We start from the raw sequence: 23,193 nt of genomic DNA, 5'->3' as shown, positions 1-23,193 counted from the left end.
ACTTCCTGTCTCCACCTGTCTCTTAGAGGAAGTAGCTGCAGGCCCAGACACACAGACCACCAAGGTCCTAACTCCAGCATTAAGGCATCATTTCCTGGTATCTCTGGCAAGTGTCCCAGAGAAGCCTCTGATTGGTCCAGCTCAGATTAGGGGCCCATTCTTAAACCAATCACTGTAGCCAGGAAATTAGAGACACAAGCCAGACTGGGTCTAAGGGGCATAATTATAAATAGGTCATGGCTTCAATTCAAACCCTAGAATGAAAAAGCTGGAAATAAAATGCTGCTACCCAAATTAATTAACTTGTTAGTGGCTGGGTTGGGATTTTGAGTCTTCTTTTCATACTGAAAGAGAATCACTAGATTTTGTTAAAGGTGAAAAGGAACATGTATTTCAAGTTCATCTTTCAAACATACAGAAATAGCAATCTTTTTGAAATGTGCAACCACTAAATGATCATGAGATGTCTAAAAAGATATTTCCCTGCTATTGTCAAATTCCTTACCTTTCACAGAGGGTGTAATTTAAAGAATACTTTTCTTTCTGAAGGACACAAAGAGCCAAAAGTAATTTTGTATGTTTCTGTAATAAAAAATTGTTTCAGATAAAAAATACACCACAAAACATTTTCAAACACTTTATTAGTTCTAATAACATATTCAATCAAAATTGTAAATATTGAACCAGCGGTACAAAATAATTATTAAAAAAATTGGCCACATTTTCCCCTACAGCCAGTTATATTCAGTTCTGAGGAAACCATCAAGATTATATAAAATTAAAGAGCACTGATCATCAAAAAATATTTGAGTGCCAAATTTATACTAGGCTCAGTAGGGCACCATCCCTGCCCTCTGAAGAGCTTACAGTCTTTAACATTTGGTTAGCAGTTAGTATTAAAAATGATTCTAAATAAAATATTAAGTTTCAGTGTTTTTCCCTAAGATATCAAAAAAAGTATTTATCATAAATTGTGGCCAGCTAAGTGCTAACATACTGGGGCATAGCTTCTCTCTATATAGCACTAATTAGTATTTACTAACATAGCACATATTTATTATTGGAACATTCTCTAAAACCTATTATCCCCAGTAGATTCCAATGAGGAAAATCTGGAAATGCTGCACTCAACCCTTCAATAGACTTAAAGTTCTATCCATAGCTGAGCTTAGCTAACTTTGTATTCCAATACTGAAGAAAAAGAAGAACCCCTCATATACATCAACGTGAGTTTTGACCAATTATGTGTAATATTTAGATTTCATCTTTTAAGGTTTATATTATCTGAAGTTTCTACCGTGAACATGTACTCATTTCACACTAAGAAAAAAGTGATTATTTCATAGTAAATCTTTCCTTGCAATTATTACCTAAATAATCATTGTGTCACATTCAAATACTTAGGCACTACCAGTGTTACTTTTGCCAAAAACACTTTTTAAACAAAACTCTGATACCCGGAAAACATGAAATAAATCCGTACTGACCCACTAAAGAAGAAATATCTGTAATTGAAATAAACTACTTGTCTGTCCCCTCACAGAACGGCTATGAGTGTGGTGATGGTTAGAAAGTCACCTGTGGACCTTGTGACTTCCTAGTTGGTGCTGGGGCTGAACTCTTGCCAACCCAAAGTCACCCTACCACAGTACAGCTGCCATAGAAAGCCTCTGCTCTTGTCATTGAGTAATTTTTTAGATGGTTTATTTATTTTTGAGAGAGCGCAAGCGGGGGAGGGGCAGAGAGGAAGTGGGACAGAGGATCTGAAGCAGGCTCTGCACTCACAGGAATGAGTCCCATGTGGGGCTTGAACTCATGAACCACGAGATCATGACCTGAGCGAAAGTCAGACGCTCACCTGACTGAGCCACCCAGGTGCCCCGGGTAATTTTTTAAAAAGTATTTGGGGGTGCCTGTGTGGCTCAGTCGGTTGCGCCTCTGCCTTCCACTCAGATCATGATCTCCCGGTTTGTGAGTTCGAGCCCCACATCGGGCTCTGTAATGACAGCTCAGAGCCTGGAACCTGCTTCGGATTCTGTGTCTCCCTCTCTCTCTGCCCCTCCCCCACTGATGCTCTGTCTCTCTCTCTCTCTCAAAAATAAACGTTAAAAAAATTTTTGTAAAGGTATTTGGAATGACGGTTGTATAAATCAATATAATATGCATTACTTTTTTCATCAATTTATATAATCAGACAAATGATATTTTGCTACAGTTACTTTTATTAAGAAAAATTTGAAAGCCATTTATGTTCTACAAGGAAAAAAACTGAGGCAGATTTCAAACCAATGTTTGTCAAGTATACTTCAGTGTCAAAAAAAAATTAGTATCCCTAACTGGTTTCTCAGAACTCTTTCCGGAAACTGGTAAGGCTTACTGATCTCCGTCCCCAGTAATGGGTAGGAGTAACATGTTTATTCATGTCAATAAGAGCACATTATGAAACCAAAGGGGTAAAAGGCTGGCTTTGATGTCTGGAGACTTCTTTCATTAGGCACAAAAATAACAATACAGTTGTGAGCTTGCAGTATCTCAAATATTGCCCAATAAATGCGCTGAGTGGCATTACTGAATAAAGCTAATAATGGCCTCCGATTTGATTCTACATGGGTTAGTAATGCTGGGGAGTCCCCTAGCTTTTGTTGACCGGAATAAGAACTGAACACAGAAATTCCATACCTGCCATCTGCTCTCTGGAATTACACGGATTCTGTTCCTGCAATTAAAACCTTGTATTATAACCAAATGTTCGTTAACTTTATAAACTCTGAGGAAGAGGAGAGCTGACAAAGTTTCAGATTAAAGGATATCTTGTAAATGAATACTTTTAACTTCTCAGACACACCTCTGCCTTGCTATTTGGTGCAGTGTGGGGAGAGAAAAAGAAGAGGGTCATTCTCTCCTCCCTTCCAAATGTAGGTGGCTTTATGATGTTCGCACTGCTGACATTTGTGAAACAATTCACAGGTAGGTCGCCAAATTATCTTTATAAAAATGAGATGTTTGTGGGGCGCCTGGGTGGCTCAGTCGGTTGAGCGTCCGGCTCTGGTTCAGGTCATGATCTCATGGTTTGTGGGTTCAAGCCCCGTGTCGGGCTCTGTGCTGACAGCTCAGAGCCTGGAACCTGCTTCAGATTTTGTGTCTCCTTCTCTCTCTGCTCCTCCCCCCACTTGTGCTCTGTTTCTCTCCCTCAAAAATAAATAAATGTTAAAAAAAAAAAATGAGATGTTTGTGATATTAGGTGCTCTAACAAGCTTTTGTATTTTCCAAGAGAGCACAGATGTAAACCCAGTCAAGGTTATTTGGTGATGACTCCCCAACACTATCAGATTAGTTAAATGTGGGAAAAACATTTTCCTTTTAAAGCCATTCTTAATTCAAGGCCAAGTGTGGGACAAAGCATTTGTTAGGAGGCACGTTGGTGTTCTGACTGCGCAAGGCTATGCTAGGAGCTCTTACTCCAAAGTCGAAATGGAAAAGGCAGTAAGGTCACAGGTTGACCACACACTCCTATCTTGTGGTTCCCCGGGAGACTCTGGGTACAGAGCACTTCTGGCCCAGTGTTCCTGAGTCAGACCAGGAACTTCCTAGCTTTGCTACTGGCACCCTCTGTTGGTAAATGCAAACGTTCACTCCCTATTGGGAATGCTAGCAGGCAAATCATTTGTTCACCATTTCCCTCCCAGTTAGGTATAGAAAATACTGAGATTATCTTGGTAGAACACAAACGGGGCTACAATCCTGGGGCCAGACAGCCCCCCAGGATGAGAGAATCCAGCCCCAAAGGTAGTTTCTCTATTAATTCATCATGAATAGTTCAAGCCTTTTGTCCAACTTGTGCATTTTGAATCTGGGGCAAAATTAATAATCTCTCAGAGTCTGAGCACTTAGAAGCAGAGAGCACTTGGGTGTGCTGTCTACTAGTCTTAGGCAAAAGGGAAACATTTAAACACAGGAAAGAACAGAATCGTGGTTTCACATGCACTTTGCGTAATACAAAGCCTATGTAAATTCTCATTTGTGTTTTACAATGTGGATATGAAAATATACATTCATGTTTTGGTTTATGCATATAGCATGGCATGTACATTACCTTTTTGTGGAACTATATGCAAGAAACCTTATTATCTTTTCATAGAAGGACTAAAAGATATGGGAGGAAGAACTTCGCTGCCCATTTTATAGCTTTCCGTATTATTTGAATTTTACTACAGGCACTTATTACTTTCATTTTATTTTTAAAAATAAATAATTATTTAGAAGAAATATTTCAATGTTAGAATATTCAAATATTATGGAACATTTTAATTTTCTTTATAGGTTTTGAATAAAAATTTACTAATATTATCTAAGAGAATGAGAACGGTTTCTAAAAATGTCTTAATAACCACACTAAAGGCGAAAGACAAAAGTATAAAAAGCACCAGAAATTTATACAAATTTCCAAAATTTTCTAAGAATAAATTATTTTAGTAATTCGTGGAAAAAGTAGGATTAATAAACAATTTGAAAACTTTTATATTACAACTATATAATAATGCCTTTGAGAACGAGTTCTCTCAAGAATCAGTTCTGAATAGGTCTCTTTAACACATGTTAATGATTAAAAAAAAAATTCACACAACGGAGAATGGACCTTTATGTCTATTAAGTAAATGAATCTTACTATTTTAGTACTTGATACAAAGTACAATTCCACCTTTTAAGGTGATCAGATATATTTTACACTGAGCTCTGTCATTCTCTACTTACTAGATATCTGTATAAAAATACCTTTTGGTCAGGAAAAACACCTTTGGATTATAAAAGTCAGCTTGAGAGATGTTACATCAGTTCTGATTTATACACTTCCTGACCTCAAAATTTTGCTGTTTTCAGAAAACTACACCAAATATATAGCACATTGCTGAGTTTGAGCAGCCCTCAAGAAAATGTTAGTGCTACACAAATTGATATCTTAAATATATTCTTTTCTAATGAATTAAACATAAATGGGTATTTATTATTCATGTATTGATTTGACAAATATTTATCAAGTGCCTATAATGTTCCATGAAAGGAGATAAATGCCTGAATCAAAGATACACAAAACAGTCCTTGGTCTCAATAAAATCACAATCGAGCTACTTTGCAGAAAGGGGGACATCATCTACTCAAGTACCCCCTCTTGTTGTCTACTTCAACTCTAAAGTCAGAAACATAAACTAATATTAAAATCAGAATAAAGATAATTCTTCCCTGTATGCTATATTCTTGAAATTAATTACAAGTCGTCTTAGTAGTCATTTTAATATAAAAGCCAAAGTAAAAGAGTCTACTGATGAATGGATAAAGAAGAGATTATTTATATACAATGGAATATTACTCGGCCGTCAAAAAGAATGAAATCTTGCCATTTGCAATGATGTGGATGGAGCTAGAATATATTTTGCTAAGTGAAATAAGTCAAATCCAAGAAAGACAAATGCCATATGATTCCACCCATATGTGAAATTTAAGAAACAAAACAGATGAACGGTGGGGGGGTGGTGAGAAAGAAGAGAGGGAAACAAACCACAAGAGACCTTAACAACAGAGAACAAACTGAGGGTTGATGGAGGGAGGTGGGTGGCAGATGGGCTGTGGGTGATGGGTAGTAAGTAGGTCACTTGTGATGAGCACTGGGTGCTGTATGTAAGTGATGAATCACTGAATTCTAAACCTGAAACCAATATTGCATGATATGTTAACTAAATTTAAAAAAAATTAAAAATAACAGAGTCTAGTTAATTCATCTGAGCAGTTATCTTAAAAATACACATTTACAAATAAGAAAAGGAAAGAAAATGTTTCCAGAATATAATTCTATCCTGATATACATAAACACAGGTCCTCAATGGTAGACAAGATTGCTATTGTCATTACTATATTCATGTATAATCTTTTACCAAAATCCCTTGGCAACTTAGGAAGAATTCGTGAAAAGTAACTTTCAATGGTGCATCATTTTCACATTAATGCAATATTATAAATGGTTTCTAAATCTTGATTTCTTAGCTCCTTTCTACCTCTAAAGCCTAACATTAAGCCACAGCAATCTGAAAAACAAAACAAAACAGGACCCAGGGAATAAATTCCACATAGGCAGCAAATCTAGGTTTTAATTCTTGCTGTCTGTTGTCTCTGAAATACGTTTAAGTCAATAAGTTTCAAACGCCTTTAATGTCAGTTAAAAGGATAACACCAATGAAACGCTTCACATAAGTGTAAAATCAACAACTGATTTAAAATGGCACCTGGAAAAACGTGTAGCCTTTCAGTGTGGAAATGCCTGATCTTGCAACAGCACCAGAGACTGCACTCCTTTGACATAAATAAGAGTCTATGGTAGTAGACAGACTTAAGGTGAGTAGGTTCCTACCAGCTTTAAATTCTGCAACAGGAAAAAAAAAAAAAAAAAAAAAAAAAAACGAAATAAAAAAGAAAAACCCACTAGATATATTTTGCCCTGATGTTGTTGTTCATTCTTATCCCGTTGTAATTATAACTGTGTTACTTGATTATCATATGCTCCCTAAAATTTAACTCCTTTCTCTAGCCACCTACACCTAAGGTTTATACTTTCTTTTTAGGGTGTCATTTTCTGAACCGAATGGACGTGTTGCCACAGTGAAGAAAACACCCTCACACTCTTCAGTGATCCTATACCCCAGTCCTTACTGGCCGTGGCTACTGTAGTTCTAAATGTATAACTATTCTAAGTGCCTGAGAAAACTGTTTACAGCTTAGCAGTTTTATGGAACAATGTAATCAAGAACATGATAACCATACTCCTTGTATAAAACACATAGACATTTATAGACACAATCAGATCCGAAGTCACACACTTCACTACATTTTCTATCACAACACCTGTGCCTATTCATCCTTCTGCTACCACATCCATCTACATGGCTGCTGAAAGGTCCACAGCTTCCCCTGTTTCTTCTTCTTTTGTTCCAGTCCCTTCACTTACTTTCTCATCCTCCATCTCTGTTTCAACTTTTTCTCCTGTCTCACCTGGAAAAGTAACCAAAGGAGATATTAAGATACTCTCATTTATCATTGACAACAAAGCACCTCACAGCTGACTTCCAGTGGGGCAGTTTCTGCTCTTTAGGTCAAATTAATAAATTTCTCTGATGGTATCTAGAAAGGCAACTGCCCTGGGGCACCTCCAGCTCAGGTCATGATCTCACGGTTCATGACTTTGAGCCCTGCGTCGGGCTCTGTGCTGACAGCTCTGAGCCTGGAGCCTACTTCAGATTCTGTGTCTCCCTCTCTCTCTGCCCCTCCCTTGCTGGCACTCTGTCTCTTTTTCTCTCTCTCTCAAAAACAAACATTAAAAAAAGAGAGATTAAAAAAAAAAGATTGCAAATATTTAAAAGTCTGGACGTTGTAGATACAAATCTGTCTCCCTAAGAAATCAGAATGGGCCACACTGACCCCCATGCTCATGGATGGAGCCAAGAAGCGGTGCCTCTTTTGCTAGGACAGTGCTCCTGTTCACCACGGTCCCCAGGGCTCCCCATGCCATAACATGTGCCCCTCGCTTCACTCACGGTCATTATCCTAGGCCCTAACGACTTGAGTTTGCTAACCCTAGTGCAACAAGTACATCTGCCCTGTTTTTCCTGGAGCACTTTTCTATACCTTCATTAAAGCACTTACCTCGATAGATTGTGGTAACTTGTTTCCATTCTGCCTTCTTCCCGCTAGCCTATGAGCACCGTGAGGACAGGGCCTATCTCCTGTACCCCTAGAACTTGGCATATGATTAGCACTCAAAAACTGCTGGGGTAATAAATGAATCAAGAAACAGACAGATGTGTGCTTTATTTAATTATGCTGTAGTATGAAGCTAAAATTTACCAAAATGTAAATCATGTCCCAGAAGAAATGTTATTTTTAAATTATAATTCTAATAAAGAACAGTATGGATACCCTTTGTTTTATGCTGGTGAGGTACATTTTAAAAACACATTTTACCGAGACATAATACATTTCCTCCAGTCTTCCCAGAAAGACAAGAGGACTATATGAGGACACAAGCAGACTGACCGTAATTTTCTAAGGATAAGATTGGCAAAGATGAAAATTATAGTGTAAGATCCATTATGTGGGTATTCTTTCATTAGAAGCTTAATTCCCCCACTAACCACCTATTCGTCTTTACTTTGGATCCTCGTACCCTCCATGGGGCCTGATGAAAAGCGAACTCAGAAAAACTCAGAAATTTTAACATGTTGCCTTCAACATCCAAGTGTATTCAACAATGAAACTCCAGGTTAAAAATTTCAGACACGGACTATGGTTTAGAAAATTTTTGCTAGAAAGCTAAGAGCTTGTTTTTCAGGTATGGAAGTCTTTTTGGTTTGGGTAAAATGAAGTTCAAACCCCTGAAATAGAGATCCCCAGGGATGATCTCTTACGTAGCACATCTAAACAACCCTGAATTTTGGACAACATCACTTTTACCTTCAATGTGTTGGTCCTCTTCATTAGTGTGAATTTTCCTGACCGTTTCCATATTAGCTCCTGTTTCTAGAATTCCCACTGGATGCTCCGTGCTTCCAACTATTCCTTCAGGTTGAATCTGCTCCATGTTTCCTAGACCGTCAGGAGTTTTATGGAGCAAATCATTGTTTACAGCTGTTTCCACAAACTGACTTTCCTTCAATACTTCTGGTGTTTCATTCTCTTTGGGAATTGTTTCTAGAAGTTGGGATTGTTCATCTTTTATCACTGTTTCTTGAAGTTGCCGCTCTCCAGCTGTCTCCACAAACTGGCTTCCTTCCAATGTTTCTGGAGATTCACTCTCTTTGGGAATTGTTTCTAGAAGTTGGGATTGCTCATCTTTTCCCAATGTTTCTTGAAGTTTCTGCTCTCCAGCCATTTCCACAAACTGACCCCCTTCCAATCCTTCTGGAGATTCATTCTCCTTGGGAACTGTTTTTGGGAGCTGGGTCTGTTCACCCTTTCCCATTGCTTCTTGAGGTTGTGGCTCTCTAGCTGCTTCCAGAGGAGGAACTTTCTCCGCTGTTCCTAGAGGTTTCATCTCTCTGGCAGTTTGTGGATTCTCAGTACCTTCCACTGCTCCAGGAGAGTCCCTCTCTCCTGTGATCCTCGACGGCTGATACTTGGTATCTCTTCCTACAGATTCAGTCTCAGCATTTCCTTTTAAAGACTGAGCCTCTGTCACTGCTTCCGTGTCATTCTTCTCTCCTGCTCCGGGAGTATCATCTTTGACATGTGGCTGAAGTGGCTCAGATTCCCTGGGTCCTTCTAAAGGCTGAGCGTCTTCTGTAGGTCCTGGTGGGTCTGTAGTATCATCTGCCAGGGGCTGTTCCCAGAGGGATTTAACACCATTAGCTGTAGACGCTGCTGAAATCTTGAGCTTCTCTAATGGAGGAGGACTTTCCTTTTGTACCTTGCCGTAAAGAGTAGATGATTCTTTTCCCGGAGTATGTGGTTTGGGTTGGGCAAAACAGGACTCACTTTCTTCTATGGTTGAAAAATAGATATGCAAAGTTACTTTTTGAATATTCACTTGAAAAAGAAAAAATACAAATTTTTGGTTAGTTTCTATCCTCAGAAAATATATCACAATCAAGTAGTAGATTTAAGGGGCGCCAGGGTGGCTCAGTCGGTTAAGCATCCCACTTCGGCTCAGGTCATGATCTCACCATTCATGAGTTTGAGCCCCACGTTGGGCTCTGTGCTGACAGCTCAGAGCCTGGAGCCTGCTTCGGATTCTGGGTCTCCCTCGCTCTCTGACCCTCCCCTGCTCGTGCTCTGTCTCTCTCTCTCTCAAAAATAAATAAACATAAAAAAAAAAGAAGTAGATTTAAGAGAGTCCGGTGGTGGGACGCCTGGGTAGCTCTATCGGTTAAGTGTCCGACTCTTGAAGAGTCTGACTCTTGATTTCTGCTCAGGTCATGGTCTCAGGGTGCGTGAGACTGAGTCCCGCATTTGGCTCTGCACTGACAGTGTGGAGCCTGCTTTGGATTCTCTCTCTCCTTCCCTCTCTCTCTCTCTGCCCTTCTCTCCCCCCCCCCCCAGAATAAATAAACAAACTTAAAAGAGAGAGTCCTGTGTATAGTTGAGTAAAGAGAGGCCATACCATGACCTAAACATTCCCCAAGTCAAACTTCTTTACTGTGTTCAGCTCTAACATGTCCTCCAAAACTACAATATTTTCTTGTTTGCTCCTTAGACACATTCCCACATTCTCAATAAGCACATTTCACTTTGCTTTTTCTCATGGTCTTTCTCCTTCTCACCCTTAGCCTTAGAAGATTTTGGTGTGTGGTGTTGGGCTGCTACAGAGGTCTTACTTTTTCCCAAAGCAGAATGGGCCTCAGTGGAAGGAAAGGGCCCCATGACGGAGAAGCTCCACTTGGTAAAGATCAAGATGTCTGGGAAGGAAAGTGGCAGGGACAGTTCAACCTGCATTTCATTTCATCTGGGGGGCAGAAATCAAGAAAGAGTTGGGAACCATGCATTGTAATTCTGGCTCTTCCCCCAGCTGTGTGACCTTGGGGACTTAGCTCCTAATTGTCACATCTGTAAAATGGCAGTGAATCTCTCTCTCCCCCCCATCTCAAGGCTGCACGAGGCATCAACATTAAAGGAGGAACACAAAAGTGCCCTAGACAGCTAAGCAACTTGGCAACATGATTATACTCTTTGACCCAGTAATCCTCCTTCTGGAAATTTATCCTAAAAGCACAAATGTCAGGAAAATATATATTTTTTGATATATATATCATCTCAGTATTCTTCACAATAGCAAAAATTAAAAACAACTTAAAAGTCTAATAAGTTGGGGAAAAGATAAATATTCTGCTGGATGGAATATTACTGCACCATGAAAAAAGATGGTTATGAAGATGATATGTTAATATAAGAAAATATTTATGGGGCACCTGGGTGGCTCAGTCAGTTGAGCATCCCATTGTTGGTTTCACCTCAGGTCACGATCTCGTGGTTTCGTGGGTTCGAGCCCCACGTCTGGCTCAGCGCTGACAGCATGGAGCCTGCTTGGATTCTCTCTCTCCCTCTCTCTCTCTCTCTGCCCCTCCCCTTCTCACACTATCTCTGTTTCTCTCAAAATAAATATATAAAACTTAAAAAATATATTTATGATATAATAAGTTAAAATATTGGCACGCACAGTTGGGTTAATCAAACGAAATGATGCATATAAAATGTGTATTGGCACAAGGTCTTGCGTGCACTTAACTGCTCAGTAAGTTAGCTACCAATTTCACATATAGTATGAGTATAGCAATGTCAATGATTGGAAGGGAAAGGGGGAGGAAGAAAAAGTAAATCACAAATAGATGGTGAAAACACTGAGAGAAAATAAACCAACATGTTAAAATGGACCTCTAGGTGATATACTTCTACCCTTTTTCTCCCCCCAAAGATTGTTTTTCTTTTCTTCTTTTTTTAAATCTTTTTTCCCTGGGGCACGTAGGTGGCTCTGCTGGTTCAGCATGAACTTCAGCTCAGGTCATGATCTCACGATTTGTGGGTTCGAGCCCCATGTCTGGTCTGTGCCGAGAGCTCAGAGCCTGGAGCCTGTTTCAGATTCTGTCTCATTCTTTCTCTGCCCCTCCCCCACTTGTGCTTTGTCTCTGTCTCTCAAAAATAAATAAATGTAAAAAAAATTGTTTTAATATTTTTTCCCTAAGTTACTCCTCACCCCAGTTACATATGCATACATTTATACTGAATATCGCTTATCTAATGTAAAATGCACAACCAATACTCAGATCTCCTCTCCCATTTCCCCTTCCTTAGGGGCAAATATTTTAATTCTTTTAGCTGTCTGAAGGGATATTTTTCTTCTATATCTCTAAGCAAATTGCTACTTCACGATTTTTCGGTTTGGGCTTTTTAATGAACTCCCACTCTGGAAAATAAAGGCTTCGGTTCCTTCTCCTCCTACCTCTATCACCACACCCTCTCCCATTACACACTAACATTTCCTTTCAATTCACCAACTATATATTAGCAATCATTTAACATAGTAATCATGTTGTAATTTGGGTAAATCAACATTCAAGTGCATGTCCGTAGAATGAGTATGTCTGCTAGGAAGAACTGAGCCAAACAGTAAGCTCTTACTCTGCGTAAATTTCTTTTTGTATTTCCCTGAAATAATAATTGTCATTGTCTTCACTTCCTCAGTTTATGTGTTGTCATTAATTCAACTCACTGCCAATTGTTTCTCTTCTTAATACATGTGTTCACACTAAATCATTTCCCACCCAGCCTGTGGGGCTGGGTGGGAAGCCCTGGGTGGAGAGTAATTCAAGCTGAGGCTTGGAGAAGCAGAGTTTGGGAAGGATGTGGGGAAATTCAGGGTCCTGGCTGTGGGCCCCCCAGGGGTCATATGTCAGAATAGGGAGAAGGGCTATCCTATGCCTCTCCCTCAGGCCTCATCATGAAGAAGGTTTTCAAATTAATAGCACTTAAGGCAACTTAATAAAAGTGATTTCTCAGGCCTACAAAATAATTCATTATGACAAGACGATTCATTCAGATCACACGAAGGATGTTCTGGTGAGGGTTGTCTAAGGAAATTAACAAGGAAATGTGTTAGTATACTAATCACAGATGTCTGCCAAATTATATTTTCTGGTAAAATAGTTATTACGGTGATTAGTACTGTCAGTTAAATGACATGAACGACTTTCATCCAACTGTGCCAGCTGTGGGTGCATTCTAAAGGCATCATTCTTCTAGAGGAGAAAGCCATGGGGGGGGGGGGGGGAATGTGTCAACACACCCAAACCAAAGTCACCCAATTCTATATTTTGAAAAACATATTATGCTATCAGACTAAGTCAAGTTTTCTTCTCCAAAAACAAAAGTTTTATAAAAAGTTATTTTCCATGAATAGTGTCACAAATACTCAAGTGTTCTATCAATTTTTGCCATAACTAGAATATTTATGCTCATGATCACAGTATCAATTTTCATTCTTAGGTACTTTTCCTAATCTTATTGATATACTTGAAGTAGGCAAATGTCCTTGACATGTAATATTTTTATAATATAACCTGAAAATAGTCAGCCAAACTGGGAAATATTACAGTAGAATGTCACTGTCTCTAATATTTTTCTAAGGTAGCTCAAAGGAGATAAAACATCTTAAAAATGATCACCAAATCTTGGGGCACCTGGGTAGCTCAGTCGGTTAAGACATCTGACTCTTGCTTTTGGTTCAGGTCATGATCTCGCGGTTCGTGAGTTCGAGCTCTGCGTCAGGCTCCATGCTGGCAGCACAGAGGCTGCTTGTGATTTTCTATCTGCCCCTCCCCTGCTCTCTCTCTCTCTCTCTCAAAATAAGTCAATAAACTTTTACAAATAAATAAATAAAATGATCACCAAAACTTTTTTTTTTTTTAATCACCAAATCTTAACTATAGAGAACAAAACTGAGGATTACTGGAGGGGAGGTGGATGGGGGATGGGCTAGATGGGTGATGGGTACTAAGGAGGGCAGTTTTGTGATGAGCACTGGGTGTTGTATGAAAGTGATGAATCACTCAGTTCTACACCTGAAACTATAATATTGCACTCTGTGTTAACTAACTGGAATTTAAATAAAAACTTGAGGAAAAAAATTAAAAATAAATAAAATAATCACCAAAAAAAAAATAAAAGAGAAAAGTTTAGTGACACCACATTCATTTTGTATTTATATTAATTAACTGCATTCTGCTTGAATTTTGAAAGGAATGTATTTTGGAGGTAATAGTTCTTTTTTTTTTTTATTTCTCCTTTGTTTTTTAATGTTTATTTACTTATTTTTGAGAGAGAGAGAGAGAAAATAAGGGAGGGGCAGAGAGAGGGAGAGAGAGAGTCAGAATCCAAAGCAGGCTCCAGGCTCTGACCTGTCAGCACAGAGCCTGACATGGGGCTTGAACCCATGAACTGTGAGATCATGACGTGAGGTGAAGTTGGACGCTTAACCAAATGAGCCACTCAGGTGCCCCTGGAGGTAATAGTTCTTACCTAATAGCCCCAAAGTTCTTTTTTCCTATGTGAGAGAAAAGCACAATCTGTTCTAAAAGGCAGGGCAGAGATCATATGACCTTGAAGACAACACCCATAATGTGGCGGGTTCGAGTCCTGATTCCTGTACTCACTACCCTGATTAAGCCTTTTTTGTGCCTCAGTTTCACCACCTGTAAAATGGGAACAGTATCAGCAGAGTCGTTGTGAGGACTCCATGCATCACATTGCTAGTGGAAAGCACCGGCACAGTGACCGGCACCACTGAGTGACAGTCCATGCTAGCCGTCACTGGTATCATACCTCACTTGATGGCCCTAGAAAGGAAGACATTATGGTGGGCAAACAGACACGTAAGGTAATTTCATTCATTCTAGTATCGGTACCTTTCTGTAAGCTTATTCAGAAAAAAAGAGATCGAAGTAAAAAACTGAAAAGGTTGGAAAATAAATGGTAATTTCAAACCGCCTCTCAGAGAATACAGCAATGAAGTCTACAGTTGCCACAAACACTTCCTCTCAGGCACCAGACTGCATATCCTTCAGAATGTTTTTATCCCCAGCCGCTGAGGGAAGTAGGATTTTTGGATCTGTTTGATCTTCCTCCTCTTCAGCTGGAACAGTGCATTCCAGACTGTTCTGATGTTGGATGTGAATCTTGATTTCACCGTTTATTCAACTGTGCAATCTAGACAAGCTCCTAACCTCTCTAGACCTCAGTTTCCTTATCTGTAAAATGGGAATATGAGAGCTGCCTTTCAGGCCTCTTTGGAGAATTGACTGAGGTGATAATATGCGTATTCCCCAATACGGTGTGTGATGTGAGAAGGTACTCAGTAAACTGGGGAGAGCAGCATACAGCTAGGCAGGTGCGGGTTTCACTGCACAAGGCATTCTGCTGAGAGGGAGAGAAAGAGAGAGAGAGAGAGAGCTCAACTCCAGCCTCTGTGCACCTGCAGGCTGCAAGGCTGCATGTGTCAGGGGCGGGGAGGGCATCTTTTTCTAATTTCACAAAGGTCCTGTGTGGTCTAGTGGTGGCCCCTGTCAAATAAATTACAGCTAACTGAGCAACAGAAAGAATGAACGTCAACATTAAAGAGCTTGGATAAATAGTCCCCTAAACACTATAAAACTGTCAATGTTAACCTACAGAATTGTGTCGTTACCATGGTAAGTTTTAAAATGTGATTACTGATAGGGGTGTCTGGGTGGCTCAGTCGGTTGGGCATCCGACTTCAGCACAGGTCATGAGTTCAAGCCCCGCGTCAGGCTCTGTGCTGAGAGCTCAGAGCCTGGAGCCTGCTTTGGATTCTGTGTCTCCCTCTCTGCCCCTCCCCTGCTCATGCTCTGTCTCTGTCTCAAAAATAAGATAAAAACATTAAAAAAAATTTTTTTAATGTGATTATTGATCAATAATGTGATAGTATTCATAATGTCAGGCAGGACTTGACTGGCATTAATAAAGTCCACCGGCAGCTTTTTATAAATAAATCTCTTTCATTCTGTTTGTTGGCTTTGATTTCACTTATTCACTGAATTCAAGTATTCGAGTGCCTAATATGCCTCTTCTGAGCTGAGCAGTTTACAGCGGTTGACAAGGAAGATCTGGTCCCTTCCATCCTTAAGTTTATTGTCAGAAAAAAAAAAGTTTACTGTCTGCATGGAAATTCAAATAATGGCTACTTCCCTCACTAAGTACGACTTGGTACCTATGCCTTACCTCTCACCCAAGAATCTCCACATGCTCTGTCTGTGTGGTTTTGTGAATCCCAGATATACCTCCTTGAGGTAGAAGAAGGTACTACATCATTTCTTCTAGCACTCTAACTTGAAGCAGTGAGATTTTTTGGTCCACACACAGAAGACATTCTGTGCCTAATCTGTATTACTATATAATAAATATTGTGGAGAGATGCATTGTTTCCACATCCAAAGTTGTTTAAAGATGTGTCTGTTTTCTGAACCCTACATTTTATCAAATCATACACTGCTCTGGGCCTAATCCTTTGGTGCTCATTATCTCTCTTGATTCTGTTGTAAGTTGATCCATGCACAAATTTGTTGTGACAGCTGAACTAACAGAACCCTGGTTGTAAGCACCGTTGTGATAGGCACACAAAGAAGTTAAATACTAGGCAACATTACAGAAGGGATTAGAACTAGAGCTAACATACCTGAAATTCACATTACAATGGAAGCTTTTCAACTCCGTTCATTACCCTAATCAGAAATGAAAAGTTTCTACCCAGCGAGGAGAAAAACTTGAGGTCAATATTTCCTATCCCATGGCTATGACCCATCAGGCATCCCAGAGACCTCACTGGTTTGTCTGCTGGGTTTTCTAGAGAATCAATGAGAATGGCGGGGGGGGGGGGGGGGGGGGGGGGGGGGGGGGTGGTTCCCTGGTATTTTCCCTTGCTGCCACCATTTCTAGGTTCCTGCAGCTTTTGGGCTTTGGGAACCCAGATGCCACATGAGTCAGCCCCAAGGGAAGAGTCTACTCATCTTCTTTCCCATTTTCTTTCTTTGTTTTCTCCTCACTTTCATCGTATCATTTATCCAACAAACATTTGTGGGGCTACTAGTGGAGCTATTCTAGATGTGTCTGTGCTCTTCCCTCACTAAAGTATGTAAAAACACTTTCCTCGCGGGCCGTGGCACAAATGCTAAGCCCCAAGGGCGCGTTCTGTCAGTCAGTAGATGTTGGCAGGGCATTCATGTTGAAGAGAGATGAACTTAAGCAATACCCCATGTAACTGAAGTGTGAAACCATCAGGCAAAAAAAATCCTAGAGACGGTAAATAAAAATCGGAAAAGCCATATTTTTTTAAAATAATTTTTTAAATGTTATTTATTTATTTATTTATTTTGAGAGAAAGAGCATGGGCAGGGAAGGGGCAGAGAGAATCCCAAGCAGGCTCAGCACTGTCAGTGCAGAGCCCAACGTGGGGCTCGAACTCACGAACCATGAGATCATGACCTGAGCCAAAATCAAGAGTTGGATGCCTAACCAACTGAGCCCCACCCAGGCACCCATGAAGCTTCTTTTTTTTTTTTTAATGTTTATTTATTTTTGAGAGAGAGAGCGAGCACGTGAGCAACAGAGGGACAGAGGGAGAGGGAGACAGAGGATTTGTCAACACTGCCTGATGCAGGGCTCGAACCCATGAACAGTGAGATCGTGACCTGAGCTAAAGTCTGATGCTTAACTGACTGAGCCACCAGGCACCCGGAACAAGCCATCTTTTTTAATAGAACTACCTGGTTTGATACATTTAAACTTAGTTTTGACCATCACAAAGTAAATTTGATAAAATATGAAGGTAAACCTAATGTGGAAATTTAACTATAAAGAAACAAGAACATGTAGTTGGAGAGACACTTCTGGAACACTTGATGAGCATACATGGAGATGTAGGGCCTGAAGAGGGGGAAGGCTGATATCTAAAAGCTACAGAGCCAAGTAATGACAAATAGTTACCTCCTTCAGAAAAGATTTTCCAATTTCATTTTATTTCTTTTAGACTCCTAGAAAATAGACTCTTACTTCAAAGAAGCTGTTGCAGAAAACATCACTTTTGAAATTATCAACAGTATTCACCACTAAAAAAAGACAGCTTCATTGACTGATGGTCATTACTGGCACACGGGGATCCAACATTTGGGCAGAAATCAAGTCTACGAAATCAAAGGCATCTCGATGAGCAAGGACGAGGAGGGAGAAAGTGAAGATCATGTCTCTAACAGGCATAAGTTGCGACACTTCACCAACCTGAACAGGCCTTGTGGCTGATGTTTATTGAGGCATTTTGCCTAGAGCTTTTTGTGGATTATCTCACTCAATCTTCCTAAAAACTCCACAAGGTAAGTCGGTTAAGCATCCGACTTCAGCACAGGTCATGATCTCACAGGTCATGGATTCGAGCCCCAGGTCAGGCTCTGTGCTGACAACTCAGAGTCTGGATGGATCCTGCTTCAGATTCTGTGTCTCTCTTCCTGCTCCTCCCCTGCTCTCTCCCTCTCTCTCTCTCAAAGATAAATAAACATTAAAAAAAATTAAAAAAATTTTTAACTATAAGATTTCAGTAAGACTAGAGTATAAAACAAAAATCTACATTCGCCCTTCTTCAAGCTTCAGAATCTTAGAAAAGCTTACGAGGCAGTAATAAGTCACACTGAGAACTTGTACCCTTGATATGATGTGATGTGAAGGGCACTTTACCTCTGTGGTCTTCCTCCCAAAACCCACAAGCCTAGGAGCATCATAAGAAAAGCAACAGATAAATCCCAATTGAGGGATGGTCCTCAAAATACCTGACCAGTACTCAAAACTGTCAAGGTCATCGAAAACAAGTCTGAGAAACTGTCATAGTCAAGAGGGGCCTAAGGAAACACAACAACTAACTGTAGTGTGGAATCCTGAATGGGACTCTAGAACAGAAATAGGACATTAGAGAAAAACTGAGGAAATCTGAATAAAGCATGGACTTTGGTAAATAATAATGTATCAGTGGGGCGCCTGGGTGGCTCAGTCGGTTAAGTGTCCAACTTCAGCTCAGGTCACCATCTCATGGTTTGTGAGTTCGAGCCCTGCATCGGGTTCTGTGCTGACAGCTCAGAGCCTGAAGCCTGTTTCAAATTCTGTCTCTCTCTCTCTCTTTGCCCCTCCCCCACTCGTGCTCTGTTTCTCTGTCTCAAAAATAAATAAAAACCTTAAAACAATTTTTTAAAATAATAATGTATCAGCATTGGTTCATTCATTGTGACAAGCCTGCCCTACTCATGCAAGATGTTAGTAATAAGGGAAAGTGGGTATGGGGGGACATGAGAACTCTCTGCACTACTTTCATGAATTTTCTGTAAATCTAAAACTTTTCTAAAATAAAAGTTTTTTTTTAATATAGCAGCAAAAGTACAAGAGCATGTAACCTAGCAATGTAACATCTGCTAGCTTTAGAAAAACCGTTTCATAAACTTGGATCATTCCCATTCCACTTTTATGATTTTTTGCTATTTTTGTACCACTTGTGCTACTACTAACTTAATAGTTTTTTTAAAGACAATTTTTTAAAGATTTTTTTCAAATGTTTATTTATTTTTGAGAGAGAGAAAGAGATAGAGAATGAGCCGAGGAGGGGCAGAGAGAGAGGGAGAATCTGAAGCAGGCTCCAGGCTCTGAGCTGTCAGCACAGAGCCTGACGCAGGGCTCGAACCCACAAACCGCGAGATCATGACCTGAACTGAAGTCGTACACTTAACCGACTGAGCCACCAGGTGCCCTTATTACTAACTTAATATTTTTAACAGTTCCTTTCCTTTTACAAATTTACCAAAACGAAAATGTCAGGAAATCAACAAACTCCAGGATTTAGAACTTGATCTTGAGGAAAAAAAACAAAACTTGATCTTGGAAAAGCAATACAAAAAAAATTGAGATTTACTAAAATTGATGTTAATGACAGGCAATTTTTATTGAGGACTTACTAGGCAATATTCTAGGTAGGGGTCAGCAATTTTTTTTTTCTGTAAAGGGACAGACAGTAAATGTTTTCAGCTTTGCTGGATTGGGGTCATTATTGCAACTACTCAACTCTGTCACCATGGTAAGAAAGCAGTCAAATGACATGTAAATGAATAGACATAATTGTGTTCCTATAAAACTTCATTTACGAAAACAAGTGGTGGGCTGGATTTGGCCAGCAGGTAAGTTTGTCAATCCTTATTCTAAGCACTATTTAGGCTACCTCTAAGTGCTTTGTATGTATTAACTGATTTTATTCCTTAGAACAAGTCTATGAAATAGGTACTATTGTTAATTCCGTTTTACAGATGAAGTCACTGAGGCACAAGGAGATTGAGTGGCTCAAAGTTATACCACTAATAAGTTATCATGAACCAGTATTTGAAGCCAGTCTAACTCCAGACCCACATTCTTAATCAGCACTCTATACGGTCTCCCATATGCTGAAATTTACACACACACACACACACACACACACACACACACACACACATACACACAAACACACTCACGTTCAAATCCTCTCATAACCATCTAGTCTATAGAGGCTACTACTCCACTGCAAAGGAAAAGGAAATTAGCCAAAAGAAACTATGTGGTTCCTATCAGTCTTAGGAAAATGGAAACGGTAAGAATAGCTCCCCTCCCCAAAATCAACTAAAGGGAAAAGGAGAAAGAGTTCCTTATCACTATCAATAACAGCAAGGTCCCTCCCTGCCCAGCTGCCTTAAGGGCTGGAAGAAATGCTGGCACACTGAAACTCATTCTCACAGGCTGGGGGACTCTGATACATGCAACACAGGGACAAATATATTGCTGTCACCATCAACAGAACTAGAGGAGTATTTAGGTGGGCAAGGCTGAGAACGTAACAATGACAGATCAATCAGGGCTGTCTGCAAAGCGTGGAATGTTCTCATCTTGCAGGGACCCTTTAAGAGGAAGTTTTAAAGGCAAGCCTCTGAAGAAAACATTTTCACTCAGTGTAAGGAAAAATATATTACAGGCTTGAGAAAGTATTGTCACCACACGGGAAAATCCTGATGAGGGGAACAGACTATTAATTGATAGTCAAAAACAAACAAACAAACAAAAAAACCTTGGTTTGATGCTACATCCAAGGAAGTGGATGTCAAGGACACTTCTTTTAGTGGAGAGGAGACAGGTCCGTCACTGAGAGAGGGGGGTCTGGGAAAGGGGGTACCTAGGGGCGAGGCAAAAGGAACAGCTACAAAGAAGCCAGGAAATACTAGGGGTTCAGGTCATAGAGAAGGCTTGTTGAGTGGCCTCTTGAACATGAGTCATTTCCATCTTTGGCTTATGAGGTCATGTTCATTTTATATCTATCTTGGATGGTGTTAATTCGTGCTGTTTTGATGTCTGCTTTGTCATGTTCTACACTGTTCTACACTGTCATGGCTACAGAGTACATTGTTTATAAATGAAATGTGAGTTTTGGTGACCCTACAGTAGATCGATAGGGCAGGGGTGCCATTTTGCTGTCTACGGATGCTTCTTGATCTTCTTGCATCTTGACTTTTCTACTTAATGTACATTTGGACACTCCATTTATCTAAACTAGCCTGATATAATGTGCTCATCTCAAGCAAGTTTTCAGAGCCATACAGATTTGAATGTCAAGCAGTGTTCAGTATGAATGAAGAACATGTTATTGGGTCTTGAGTTCTTTTGTCTCATTAGAGAAGCCAGGACAGAGGAGCAGCCATAAGGAACTGTTGAGTATGTAGTCTTGAGAAAAGAGGGTCATCCCTCCTAGGTGTGGGACTCCAGCCACCCAGTCACCACAGCCCAGCCCAGTTATCCTGGGGACCCACAGATCCTTGGGTCCTTCCATGGGGAAGAAAGTGATGTCAGCTGAAGTTGCCCCTACAACACAGGCTGCCCTTTCTTTTCCTTGCCTTTTTCCAATGACCACTCCTTGTTTCTGAGCACACTGGCATCGCCTGGCCTATTTCGTTTACCTTCATAAAGTAATTCCCATGGGTGTTTAGCTGTTTAACACAATGTGGTTTTTCTTTTCAATCTTAATCTTTAAAGGGCAAACCTCTGACACCCTTGAATATATACAAAAGAATGAACTCCAGAACCTGATGTAAACTCCCAAGGAGGGGTTCAAAGAATGTGAACAATAGCAACATCCCTGGGAACATAAAGAAGCTTCTTTTTGTTTTTAATGTTTACTTATTTTTGAGAGAGAGAGAGAAAATGAATGAGTGGGGGAGGGGCAGAAAGAGAGGGAGACACAGAATCCAAAGCAGGCTCCAGGCTCTGAGCTGTCAGCACAGAGCTTGATACAGGGCTTGAACCCATGAACTGCGAGATCATGACCTAAGCTGAAGTTGGACGGTTAACTGACTGAGCCACCCAGGCACCCCTGTAAAGAAGCTTCTGAGGTCATTTTGATACTTCCCAGACATTAACACTCACCTGGAGAGCTATATTCTGGTATTTTGCTTAAAAAAATTACCTAGAACTACATGCAGTTAAACACACCAGCTTTTGAAGCCTGGCCAAGTTTGATGCTTTTATCAGTTTTGGTGAGCCTTTCAGTAACCCCCCACAAGTGTTAGGTTTTTATTTTAAACTTGATGTTATAAAACATTAACACAGAAGTGAAACTGTGGATAATACCTGGGACATGTGGCAACCTTACAGGAACATGAATTAAAAGAACACAATAAAGCTTTGTTTTGCTGTGTTGACCTTCTCCTGCCTGATTAGGAGACCCTCTTCACAACCTATTCTCTTCCCAAGCCCACCTCAACCAATGTTTCCTTCCAGTTTCTGTTATTACCTGGGTCCTGATTCCTACTCTCCCTCTGCCTTTTTTTTTTTAAATCATTTACTGTCAAGTTAGCTAACCACACAGCGTATACAGTGTGCCCTTGGCTTTGAGAGTAGATTCCCATGATTCATCGCTTACACACAACAGCCAGTGCTCATCCTAGCAAGTGCCCTCCTCAATGCCCATCACCCATTTTCCCTTCTCCCCCACCCCTGCCATCAACCCTCAGTTGTTCTCTGTATTTAAGAGTCTCTTACAGTTTGCCTCCCTCTCTGTTTGAAACTATTTTTTCCTTTCCCTTTCCCCAACGTCTTCTGTTCAGTTTCTCAAGATCCACATATGAGTGAAAACATACGATATCGGTCTTTCTCTGACTGACTTATTTCACTTCACATAATACCCTCCAGTTCCATCCACAGTGTTGAAAATGGCAAGATTTAATTCTTTCTCATTGCTGAGCAGGATTCCATTGTATCTACAAACCACATCTTCTTTATCTATTCATCAGTTGATGGACATTTGGGTTCTTTCCATCATTTGGCTGTTGTTGTTTTCCCTGTGCTTTTCTAAATAGGACTTCTCACTCCCCTGAGTCCCCATCTCTGTCAATCCATCCATTCTCCCATCCACCCACCAAACAAATATGGATTGTGTTTTTCCTACAGGGAAGGCCATACAATGAGTTATCGCAGAAGTGGACTAGACTCCAGATGGAACTGGACTGTGAAAAGAGTAGCAGCTTCTGAGTCACACACACTGGGCTTCAGCCCTATCACTTGCTAGCTCTGAGATCTCGGACAAGCTATTTATCCCCATGA

At 40.2% G+C, this 23,193-nt stretch overlaps 1 protein-coding gene across 1 annotated transcript in view; it reads right to left on the bottom strand.

Moving 5' to 3' along the window:
- Positions 1–623: 623 nt before the first annotated feature.
- ERICH5 (glutamate rich 5) overlaps positions 624–23,193 on the bottom strand; it is a 29,638-nt gene continuing 7,068 nt past the window's right edge. Inside the window, exons 2-3 of the mRNA XM_019468043.2 lie at positions 8,497–9,522; positions 624–7,038 (exon numbers count right to left, since the gene is read on the bottom strand). Of these exons, the coding sequence (XP_019323588.2) occupies positions 6,926–7,038; positions 8,497–9,522 (1,139 nt within the window). The 3' untranslated portion in view covers positions 624–6,925. The remainder of the gene's footprint in view (positions 7,039–8,496; positions 9,523–23,193) is intronic.

Source organism: Panthera pardus, unplaced genomic scaffold (genome assembly GCF_024362965.1).
Source record: "Panthera pardus isolate Hobbes unplaced genomic scaffold, ASM2436296v1 HiC_scaffold_7, whole genome shotgun sequence".
Taxonomy (NCBI): Eukaryota; Metazoa; Chordata; class Mammalia; order Carnivora; family Felidae; genus Panthera; species Panthera pardus.
This window is presented reverse-complemented; position numbering and strand designations above follow the sequence as displayed.